Source organism: Myiozetetes cayanensis, unplaced genomic scaffold, assembly GCF_022539395.1.
Source record: "Myiozetetes cayanensis isolate MyiCay16 unplaced genomic scaffold, myiCay2020 scf6-25, whole genome shotgun sequence".
Lineage (NCBI taxonomy): Eukaryota > Metazoa > Chordata > Aves > Passeriformes > Tyrannidae > Myiozetetes > Myiozetetes cayanensis.
The window spans coordinates 35377555-35389607 of record NW_026087853.1 but is presented as its reverse complement, the minus strand read 5'-3'; the positions used below and the strand labels follow the sequence as shown (position 1 = coordinate 35389607).

The 12053-nt window shown below is 48.7% G+C and overlaps 2 protein-coding genes across 4 annotated transcripts in view; one reads left to right on the top strand and one right to left on the bottom strand.

The window, feature by feature from the left end:
* Window positions 1-8889, bottom strand: part of CDAN1 (codanin 1) — a 35576-nt gene extending 26687 nt beyond the window's left edge. For all 3 annotated transcript variants that reach the window (XR_007631522.1, XM_050336284.1, XM_050336285.1), the window contains exons 1-3: window positions 8749-8889; window positions 5460-6160; window positions 3728-3952 (exon numbers count right to left, since the gene is read on the bottom strand). Coding sequence is in view for 2 of the 3 variants with exons in the window: in XM_050336284.1 (XP_050192241.1) it covers window positions 3728-3952; window positions 5460-6160; window positions 8749-8844 (1022 nt within the window). In the remaining variant the exon portion in view is untranslated. The remainder of the gene's footprint in view (window positions 1-3727; window positions 3953-5459; window positions 6161-8748) is intronic.
* A 214-nt stretch (window positions 8890-9103) lies between these two features.
* LOC126650557 (myb-related transcription factor, partner of profilin-like) lies at window positions 9104-11811 on the top strand. Its single transcript, XM_050335509.1, has 2 exons — window positions 9104-9615; window positions 10432-11811. The coding sequence occupies exons 1-2, from the start codon at window positions 9183-9185 to the stop codon at window positions 11088-11090; spliced, it is 1092 nt and encodes a 363-aa protein (XP_050191466.1). The 5' UTR covers window positions 9104-9182; the 3' UTR covers window positions 11091-11811.
* The last annotated feature ends 242 nt before the right edge of the window (window positions 11812-12053 follow it).

The window sequence follows — 12053 nt, the reverse complement described above, 5'->3', positions numbered from 1 at the left end:
TCTAGAATCAGCACACCTCTAAAATGACTAAACATAAGCTAGCTACATTAATATGCTAGTCTGATAACAGAGTCACATTTGGCTTTAGGCAAATTATAGTTTAAGGCCATCAGTATATGTTCTGGATATTCTTCTGGTCATTTTCACTTTACTATCAGTACCACCTTAAGACAAGGTGTCATGGTTTAGAAATAGAAATACTCCCCAATTTAGTGCTCTTGCTCAGACTCTCCAAACCACTCACTTGCGCCCTTCCCCTATCCCCCTCCCCCTGAAATGGGATGGAGAGGAGAACTGGAGGCACAAAAGGTAAAAAATGAGGGTTGAGATAAGAATAATTTACTGGAAACAACAATGACATGAGAAAACAAATACTAACAGCAACAACACTAAAGGCAGAGGGCACAAGCACGAGGTGAATGATTCAAACAGAAACTCCCCAACAATAGAGAATGCCCAACTGCTCGCTCCACACTGCACTGACCAAGAAGTGAGTCCTCTCCCAGTCCCCAGAAAGTGATATAAGCTGGTATAGAACAACCTCTGGGTCCTAGCCATGCACCCTCCTGGCTGCTGCAAAAATTAACCCTGTCCTGGCTGGAACCAGGACATTATCCATCCATAATTCAGTACCATCTGCATCATGCCCAAATCCTACACCTTCCAACTGTCTACATATATGCACACATATACACAAGCATGAGTATCATTTCCATAATCAATGGCTGTCCCTCCAAGATGTCTGTTGAGTTCATTTAGTCCATGAGTGTGGGTTCTATCCATCCTAGATGTCTTCCAGGGCAAGAGGGCTGGTGTGCTGTCAGGCGGTTCTAAGCTGTATCAGGAGCTCATGACTGGTGTGTCTGGAGCAGTCCATACTCACTGTCCATGGTAGTTATGACATACAGTGGCAGTGTCATTCAGCAACCAATAATATATAATCCAAAATTACAGACTATTCTCATGCAAAAATCAAATCCCCTTGAGGTACATATGTTTTCCCATCCCTCAGCATTACCCACCAAGTGCACCCAGGTCCTTGAGCAAAAACAATCCCTCGGATGTGTTTGCCTTTGCTTGAGGCAGGACTAATCCAAACTGTCCTCCCTAACATGCTCCTCATATGCACCACAGGGACTTTATCCCCTTCTACAGTACATGAAGGTTGTGAGTGGGCTGGGCCATCTCGATTGATGGAGCTTATGGTGTCAAATAACCAGGTAGCCTTTGCTAAATGTAGATTTGAAGGTTCCACCACTCACTGCTTGCAATGTGGTTTTTAAGAGTCCATGGTACCATTCAACCAGATGCTACTGCATGATAGGGAATAGGGTACACCCACTCAATACCGTGCTCTCTGGTCCAGGTGTTTATGAGGCTGTTTTTAAAATGACCCCCACTGTCTGACTCAATTCTCTCTGGGGTGTCATGTTGCCACAGGATTTGCTTTTCAAGTCCCAAGATGATGTTCCAGGCATTGGCACAGGGCACAGGGTGAATCCCCAGCCATCCAGTGGTTGTTTCCACCACTGTCAGCAGGTAGCACTTGCCTTGGCAGCGTTGCAGGAGTGTGATGTAATCAATCTGCCAGTATTTCAACCCACCACACCACAAAGGCTTTACCTGCCTGGCCTGCTTGACTGCCATGCATGGTTCACAGTTATGGATAACCTGGGAAATAGTGTCCATGGTTAAATCCACCCCTCAGTCACAACCCCATCTCTGTGTTGCACCTCTTCCCTGATGACCTGAGGCATCATGGGCCCACAGAGCCAGAAATAATTCACCCTTATGTTGCCAGTCCAGATCCCCTGAGACACTTTGATCCTGGTAGCCCAATTCACCTGTCCACTGTTGCGATGTTCTTCAGTAGCCCAACTCTTGGGTACGTGTGCATCTACATGATGAACTTTCACAGTCAGCTTCTCTACCCAGGCAGTGATGTCTTGCCACAATTCAGCAGCCCAGATGAGATTAACCTCTGTGCCAAGAGTCAGTGTAGAGGTAGAGCGCTGGCCATTTCTCCCATTCAGCAATATCTAAAGACAGCTGGACGGCTTTCAGCTCTGCAACCTGACTTGATCCACCTTGTCCCTTGACATCGTCTGTGACTCACTGTGGAGGACTCCATATGGCAGCTTTCCATTTTGATGTATCCCTACAATACGGTAGGAACAGTCAGTGAAGACAGAGTGTTGCTTTTCACTTTCTGATAGCTGATTATGTGGTATTGCCTCCCCAGCACGTGTCACCTTCTCCTCTGATGACGAGAGTCCAAAATTTTTACCTTCAGGCCTGTTCATGATGAATTCCAATATCCCTGGGCAACCAGGGTTTCCCATTCAAGCTCACTGTGTGATCAGAGCGATCCCTTACTCCACGTAGCATTGGCATGATGTGTGGAAGGAACTTTCCCTTTGAACATCCAGCCCAGCACTGGCAGCCAGGAGGAGCTGTGCTTCAGTGCCAATCACTTCTGAAGCAGCTCAAACTCCTTCATAAGCTGCTAAGGTCTCTTTTTCAGTTTGGATGTAACAGGCCCTGGATCCTTTGTATCCCCAACTCCAGAACACAAAGGGTCATCCTTGAGTCTCCACAGGTACTTTTGCCAAAGACTCCAGGAAGGATCATTCTCCCTGGGTGCAGTGTAGAGCACTTTGTCCTGACTCCAGACATGATGTTGACCCTACTGACTCTAAACATGGTGTAGATTTTACTGAGGAGACATAGCAGACATATTAACCAGAATATGGTTCCCTTAACATCCAAAGGAAATTCAAAAATTCAAAATTCTCAAAAGTTGTTATAACAGGCCTGAAGTAGAAAAAGGGGTGAAAAGCTGGGAGAAATCATCCTCCCCTGTTCTCCCCACAGACTGAGTACCATTATTAATGGACTCCCAGAGGAAGGATGCAAGGAAAGGGTAGGAGAGCAACACTGAAGACACATCCCAAATGACCCTTGACGTTATCATGTCATAAACCGATATCCCACAGTATATCAACAAAGCAATCCTGATCCCTCTCCCTGATCTGATAGAGCACCATAATGGGCAGAGTGTGCATTTACAGAAACATATACAGGGTTAGGTACCACAAGAACATGAACAGACCAAGCAACATTGTGACCAGTGGCTCTGGACCTAATACCACAAATGCTTAGATCAAACTTGTTTACAGCCCACTCTGGGCAGATCTGTTGTTCTCTCAACCCTTTGTGTCCCACACTGGGCATCAAATAAGGCTGTTGTGGTTTAGGAATGGTACTCCCTAGTTCAGTGCTCTCACTCATACTCTCCAAACCATGCGCTGCTCGCTTTCTCTCCCCTCCCCCTGCGAAAGGATGGAGAGCAGAATCAGAGACAAAAAAGGTAAAGATCACAGGTTGGGTTAAGAACAATTTACTGGAAACAGCAATGACATGACAAAATGAACAGTAACAGCAACAATACTACTAACAGAGGGTATAAGAAAGAGCTGAATGATGCACACACAAATCCCCCAACAATAGAGAATACCCAATCGCTCCCTCTATCACACTACACTGACCCAGAAGAGAGTCCTCTCCCAGTCCCCAGAAAATGACATGAGGTGGTACAGAATAACCCCTGGGTCCCAGCCATGGCCCCTCCTGCCTACTGCAAAATTTTACCCTATCTTGGCTGGAAGCAGGACACAAGGCAATTAAGAATCAATACAAGCCTATCACCCCCCTGCTCAGACTGTACCGTTCTTTCTTCAGCATCTCCCTCTCCTCTTGAAGGCTGTTGCTTATCGCAGATGTGAGGTTTCCTTCCTGGACAGTAGTAAAGGCCTCAGGGCTTGTCCCAGATGACAACCGAGCAGCTGGAGACTGACTGACAGGAGTAGAAGTGAAGCACATCTTTGGTTTTGAGAGGGGGCGCTCAGCACTTACAGGAGTTGGGTTGATTCGCCTCGATGGTTTGCTTTTGCTGAAAAAATGAGAAGCAATGCTACCAAAAACAAGGTAAACAACAAAATAAATTAGATGTCAAGACAGATAAGCATGCAACTCTTGCAGAGAAACCTGATGCATCTGGAGTCAGGATATGGAATTTCTAAATTGTATATATAGTTATTGATTTTATTCTAGTCACTGAATAAAAGTCATGAAGTTACAGAGTGCTAAAAACTGCCTGCTGACCCTGCTGCAAAATTTATTAACAGATAACACAGTGCCACACAACCCTTCCAAACATTTCTAATTTGAGAGGACAGGATATGCCCCATTTTAGTAAGAAACTGACGGTGAATGAGTTTCTAACATGACCAGGAGAAAAAACCACCAAAACCAATCAAGGTGCCATTATCCATTTCTGCCTATGTAAGAGTTCAGGCTCTGAAGTTACAATAGGTCCTTTAAATTTAAGGAAACTCATCCTTCCTGCATAAATTACTGAGATTTATCCTTCAAGAAGAGGTTCCATAAACTAGTAAAAATCACTAAAAAACTGGAAATGAGATACAGAAACATCAAGTATTACACTTCTCAAGGATTTGCTGGTTGCTACATATTAATCACTACAGTGTTTTCAAAATCCCTATAGCGTCAATTTCCGAACACTCTGTGACCTCCTTCCTCCTTCATTTTCCTAGTTGAGCGTTATGTAATTGAGGAAGAGATACTTGCTGTCTATGCTGGAAACACACTGTATCTCCCTTGGCCAAAGAGCATCATCTAGAGCACCATCTGGACTCAGCACCTGGATGTGCTGTACAGGCTGACACACTCAATTTTCAGTTACAATTTTGAAAGTCCTACTTTCGGAGACCAGTGACTGATATATGGAGTAAACAGCCTGACATTATATTTGCCAGGGAGGATTTTAAAGAGTAGAAGAGAAAGATAAAAGGACTGAGGCAACCACAACACAAACAGCTGCCCAGAAGCTAAGCCAAAGTCACCAAGGTGACCAGGGCTTGCTGCAGACCAAGCATACAGCTAGCTATTTTGTCCATGATCACACAGCACAAAGCTGCACACTAACATCTGCTGCCAGAAGCCACAGATTGACAATCCAAAACCTTCAACAGCAGAGCTGAAGAGCCTTCTAAGACTGCTCTTCCTTAACAACTGCTATTGTGCTAAATGAGAAATGTGAAGAGTCGAGGTAACGCTGAGTTGTTAGAACATGCAAGGACAAAGATGTTCTCAGCTTAACAGGAACAGGACCATTCACTGGTAAGCTGCAGGCAGCATCGCGAGTAAGAGGCTAAAGGGGTGTCTTGGGTGAGTTCAAAGAGTGGAAACCTGGCTACACACTGAAGCAACATTCCCCTCCCTACATGGTGACCGTAACAAAGCAGTTCTGACCAAGGAGCCAGGCATTGTGTATTTACAGGATCTTCTGCATCTGGACACACAACAGGACGAGCTAGTCAAGAAACAGTAACCTGCAGCACAATCCAAATGAGACAGTGAGGCAAATTTGCTCTTACTTTGTCCAGCCAGAGGCAGTACCCATGGGTGGGAACTCCTCCAGGTTGTTAAGGTTTAGCTGGCTGGGTGGGGATCTGGCAGAATCAAGAGGCACTTCACTCCGCTTCCTTCTCCCTCCGCTCCACGATACATTGTCATTCTTTCCATCTTCCTCTTCAGCAAGGGAACGCCCCAGATCCCGAGCTACCTGCCGGCCAGGGGCACCAGCTGAGCTGTTTCCTTTCCTTCGGCCTCGTCTCACTGGCAGAGCTTCTGGCGTGGCTGTAAGGAAGCTCCCCAGGCTGGCCTTCTGAGACGATCGCTTCTCCCCGTGGTGAAGCACAGGGCTGTACCCAAAGCTCGGGCTGCTACTGGACACCACGCTAGGGAAATCACCACAAGGGCTAGACAGGTTTGACCCAGAAAAGGAAGAGGAACTGCTGGATGCTGCAGCAGGAGAAAAGCTGGTATCTGTGGTGCAGGTAGTCACTGAAGTCCTTTGGGAAAAGAGCTGCACTCGGCTGCTAGTTGCATGGCCTGCCCTCCTTTCTGATCCTGTCCTTTGGCTCCCATGGGCCTTGGAATTAGGTGTTTTAGCAGGAGTAGAGGGTCCATTAGTCAGGATCTGGCTGGTCTGCTCCCTTAAAAAATTTAGCAGAAAAGGCACAAAATCTTTCTGAAGCAAACTAAGAGATACCAGCTTGTCATGGATGTGGTTTTCCTACAAGAAAAGAGGACAAAGAATTAATACAAAAGAAGTTACCTTTTTCTTTCTGTCCATGTACTTAGATTCATTTAAGTGGTAACTGTGGGACTGTGATACACAATAAAAACCAACATGACTTGGTAAAATAGGTCACTGACATTCAAGCAACTTTAGCACTGGTCACAGATCTGAAGATCAGCTTTCACACAAGCAATTTTGGCACAAGTTTTCAGATGCAGCAATTTACTTTGGTCTCTGACTGGGAAACAGTGGAACTGTTCCATGGAAACAGCAGTAATACTCCCTGAAGCTATGGCCAGGGAGAACTTGGACCAACTGGCACCCCTAAACTCAACATTTCAAATACATCAATACTAAAAGCAGTTAATTCTAACAGAAAAATCTAAAATCTGCAGCTTCTCTGTCTTGCAACTTTTCTTCCCCTATTTGTCTATGAATGCCACTTGCTCCCACAGAGGGGTGCTATAATAACTGTTTAAGCACTCAGAGTCCTGCAGTGCCAAATACAAGACTAAAGCTGTTCTTCCATTTCAATTAAATAGTTTTCCTCCTTTAGGCCTCAGAGAAGTCTAAACAGAGACTCTGAAACCTTAAGGTAAACGAAGTTTATACTTGGGAAACTTAAACAAACAAAAAACCCACCACTGACTCAACACATTCAAAATCTAAACAAGTAGTGGTGTTCTTATAAGGGTAAATCTAAACAAAATGAGACTTCATGTTACATGCATAGTTCGAAGTTTTATAAACTTGGTAAAAATTCTTTTGTTCATAACACTGCACCAGGTTTCTGTTTCCTCTAAGTGGGATTCAGCAACATTTGCCACAACAGAAGTTCTCATAGGCAGCAACTTATTCCTTACTAATATTAAAATCACTGCATTAACTCCTGTTAAATTATATATTATATATATAAATTATATATAACATATATATTGTACCTATATATAATATATATAAATTAACTCCTGTTAATTTATATTAATTAAACCTTAATTTTATAAACCTTTATATTAATTAAACCTTGACTAGACGAAAAGTCAAAAAAGCAAACACAGTCTCTGAAGGTGGTTTTCTGCATGAAAGAAGGCAGTGAAAGCATGCCTATGACTGGACTACCACAGTCCTCAACACCTATGCTGAAATTCATATTTGAAAGTGTGAGACCAAATCAGCTTCTTGGAGGAACATGAGATTCCAACACAGGTCAGGGCACAACCCCAGTGAGGTGTCAGAAGGCCACCTCCAGTCTGAAACTGCCACGAAAGCTAGAGCAAGACGTAGCCTACCCTTTCCTTGGGTGCTCCCCTGGGTTTAGCATAGAGGCACAAGATAATTACAGTCTAGACTATACATAAGGTCAGGTACCTTTTGCAGCTTTTCAGAGCACAACCTGCATTCAGTCGTCTTTCTCTGTCCAAGTTAACTGAGGTTTGGTTTCCTCCACGTTTGGGTAACAGCAATCTGTCAACAGCTGCCAGCTGCAAACTTCCTACTTGCTTTCTCATGCTGAAGTAACTGAGTTGCTCCCAGCAGAAAAAGGCAGTGAGCAATTCCCTTGCAAGGGCAAACTTTTCAGCCTCCTCATCCCTTGCCCATGCAGTGCTAGTTGAGCTGCCAGCATCTCAAACTTCTTAAGCACCACAGATCTGCTTCTGCAAGTCACAGTTTAAGAAATACTACAAAGCATAAAGCTGCTATAATCCATTCTTCCCACACACGTTTAGGATGACGATGATAGCCAGCTAACTCATGTGGGTGACACCAGTGAGTTTTGATTTTAACACTAGCTAACACACCATAAGCGGCTCAGGCAGAAAATGCTTTAAAAACCAGTTGTATCTTTGTTATCAGTGAAATATAGGCAGTCCTAGTCCATCCCTGGTTACAATGTTTTTATTTCCACAGGAACCCAAATCGTCCAGGCATTTCCCACCACAAAACTCAGCCAACAAGCACCCTCTCCCAGTCCCAGCAAAGGTCCTCCCCAACATCCAGGAGGGCCAAGCATCCATCCGGGAGGCGCCTTGGCGCTTGCACAGAGCCACCGCCAAGCCCCTGGCTGCCAAGCGCCTCGTCTTTCTCTCACCGCCACCCTCCCGGGCAAGCGGCCCCCCGCGCTGTCACCGCGTTTCCTCAGGACAGACCAGCGGCGCTGCGCTGCCGCCCCTCGCCTCCCCGCGCTGAGCGCCGGCCCCGGCGGGCTCAGCCCCGCGGATGTCAGCGGGATTCCCACACCCGCCGGGCAGCTCCCAGCGTAGATCCCGCCGGCGGCCTCGCCTTCCCGCCGCCCTGCCCGAAGCCCGCCCGCGCCGGGGGCGGTGCCGCCGCTGTTGGACGGGAGCTCGGCCCCAGACCGCGGCGGCAGAACGGCACCGACCGGGGCCCCGGGCCGATCCGCCCGGCTCCGTCCCTCACAGCAGCGCGGACCTGCCGCCCCCAGTGCCGGGGAGCACAAACTTTCCCGCTCGGCCCCGGCCCGCGGCGGCGGAGGGCGCTGGGGGAGTGGCGCGGCGGCGGGCCCGGCCCCGCGGGAGCCGGGGCGCTGGGGGAGGGCGAGCCGACGACCCGCCGCGCGTTACCTCAGCCGGGCGGTAGCCGGGGCCGTGCCGGAGCCACCGCACCACGGCGCTGACCGGCACCTCCTCCTGCAGCAGCAGCTCCAAAACCGCCGCCATTCCCGACCGCGCTCCCGCCGAGCACGCGCACAGCCCGCGCCGGGGGCGGGCCCGGCGTGTCCCCCCTTCCCGCGGGGGCGGCGCCGAGCGGGGATTCCCGCCGGGCAGGCGGGCGGGGGCCGCGCCCCCTCCCCATGTCAACACGCGGGGCACGGGGCGCCTGCGCCGGTCCGTGCGCGTCTTTTCCTCTCATGCGCGGTATTTGCTTCCCCGGCAGGGCTCGGGGCCCGGCCTAGCGGCGGCGGCGGCGCCCGCGGGCCGGGGCGGAGGGAAGGGCAGCGGCTCCCCCCCCGCGGCTCGGCACCCGCCCGCCCGCCCGCCGGCCCCCGCGGCGGAGGATGGCCGAGGACTCGCCCAAGCGGCGCAAAGCGAATTTCAACGAGGCGGAGACGGAGGTGCTGATCGAGCAGGTGCTGAAGCACGAGCAGCTGCTGTTCGCGGCGGGACCCGGCCGCGCATCCCCGGGACAGAAGCGGAAGGTGTGGGAGCTGATCCGCCACAAGGTGAACCCAGTGGCCGCCTGCCCCCGCGACGTGGAGGACCTGAAGAAGCGCTGGCGGGACCTGAAGCGCCGCGACCGCAGCAAGCTGTGCCGCCTGTCACAGGGCTGCGGGCCGGCCGGCCCCCTCCTCGGCCTTCTCCTGGCCCCCGAGGAGCTGCCGCCCGCCCGCCGCCAGCGCCGCTATGGCTCCCTGCTGCCCACTGAGGCCGTGCCCATCGTGGGCGGCATCGACACGCTGGAGCTGCCCGGCGCCGTCGTGGGGGACATGGGTGAGTGCGGCAGCGACCCCCGCGGCACCGCCCCGGACCCTCCGCCCGGCGCGCCCCGCTGTGCGCGGCGGGTCCGCGCTGCCCGCCCGCTGCTGCGCGCAGGGCGCTGCGGGCACCATCCCCGCTGGGAATGTCTGGTTCGGATAGCCACCTTCTCTCCTTGGAAATGCAAGACGTGTACGCACGCACACAGAACTGTGATGCTTTGTGCTGTGTGTCATAAAAGTGCACCAAAACAGCACCCAGCAGCAAAACCCTGTCTTGTAGCAGATGCTGCCCATCCTCCAGCCCTTAGACCCCGCCACCGATCTTCACCGTTGCAGTACTTATTCTTGCCAATGAAAAAGCCATGGCAGCGCGCAGTTCTTGCCAGTACAAAGTGCTGCAAGTACATAACTTACTACATGGCAGAGACGTCGTGCTAGCACGTTGAAGTGATCATCTTCAATACCATTGGATTTCTTGCTATCACAGTGTTTCATCAGTGCTCTTGCTGGTTGCTGGGTGCACATGAAATGAAATAAGCTTGCAATGAACCTTGTCTCTTGGAAACTAAAGTCCAGCTTCTGTGATAGGGCTGGTAAGGAATCTGTAGTATGCAGATATATGGTTAGTTGGTGAATGCATATTTAGGGTTTTCCCACCCATCAAGGTGTATTCTAAAAGCATCAAAGATAACATAGTATGAGTTTAAGAGTCTTGTTTCAAGGACTAATATTAGTGCTTAGTGAATGAGAACATGTTTCACTGACCGCCAAGGTTATGAAGTTTCTCACTGGCTCTCCTTTGATTTTCCTCTTCCCCCGTCTCCTCTAGGGTTTAATGGCAATCCTGGCCCATCTCATCAATCCAGTCTTGAGAAGATGAACCTCAAAGAAGAAATAGTAGTGAAGGTGGTAGAGCCAGAAGAAAGCTCTGAGGACATGGTTGTGGTTTCACCTAGTCAAGAAGAACTGCCTTTTCTGGGGACGTCAGGCGGTAGTTCCTCTGGGAAAGGAAAAGCCAAAACAAAAGGCAGGTCCCAGGCAGACCAAAATGAAATAACTGAAGAAGACTTACTGCAGATTCAGCAGACCCAGATGCAGGTGATCCAGTCTGGCTTTGACAGTGTCAACCACAATCTTCGGCTGCTGCAGCAAGGCATGCAGGATCTGAGTAACAGCATCAGCATCATGGCGCATACGCTTGTTGCTATCAAAAATGTCTATGTGAAAAACAACACTGGCCCGACCACGCAGGCCACTGCCTCTACTCAGACCACAGCTGGGTACCTGAGCCCAGGTTCCCCCCAGATCTCCCCTGCTGAGGACAGAGGTAGAGTGCAGGTGGCTGGAAGCAGCAGCAGAAGCAGCAGCTGCAGCTCCAGCTCCATGTCACAAGAACCAGGTCCCTCCGAGTTTCCTAGGCCCCCCGTGAGAACCATTAAGAAAGAACATCCAAATGGCTGCTACTACTTCTGCTTTGCAGATGTGTAAAAACTTGAATATATGTAAAGTGACTGTGATGTTAGGTGCTGTTGTACGTTCTGCTCTGGTCTGTGACTTTGAAGGAGCACAGTGGACTTGCCTCCCATGTTTTCCCAGTGGGAAACATTTTCGCTATAGGTGGCATTAAACACTAATTACCAGTCTCCTGTTTGTGAACTCTGTTGCAGTGGGCTAATAATGTTCTCTCTTTTCTTTTTCCTCTTACTCTCTTAAAAAAACAAACATTTATTTTGAGTAAGACTTTTGTCTGTATCATTCTTTGTTTCATGTCACCTTTTGAAAAATAAAAGGCATGAGAGTGGGGTAAAAAAAGTAACATTACGGTTGCTGAGCACCAGGAGCTGTCTTACACAAGTTGCTTAGTTCTTTGATTAAACAAACCTCAGAAGTAGTTGGTTTTTTAAGTACTTCCCTTTGCTAATAATTATAAAGTTGTGGTTGTTTGCTTGGCTCCTGTATTTTTTTAAATCTGAGCTGTGCAAGGCATCACAGTAAGAGTTTGAGATACCTGCTTATTCTAGGAATGATTTAGGTTGAGGACTGAGCTGTTGATTCATGAATCTAATCCTCAGAATTCATACAGCATTACTCCACTTGCCTATTGTTCATTCTCAGCTTGTTAAATGCACCTTCTCCCAAGAGACATTTCATTTTACTGCACTAGCAGGGTAGTCTTGTTTTTTGTTACATGATTAAAATAGAGAAATACAGCCGCTCTACTTTGTTCAGTTCAGATGTAGCTGAGGTGCTGTGTTCTTACATCTGGTGTCCATACAGGAGGGGAAACAAAAACACTCTCACCTGCAATTTTGTCCAGTGACCTGAAAAATCATACCAGGTTGACTTCTTAAGCATTTATTACTAACATTAAAGTTCTACAGATAAACTTGGCCTACAGCAAGGACTAGCTGCCTATAGTTTTACAGTTAGTTTGCACAAGCACTCCTGCTG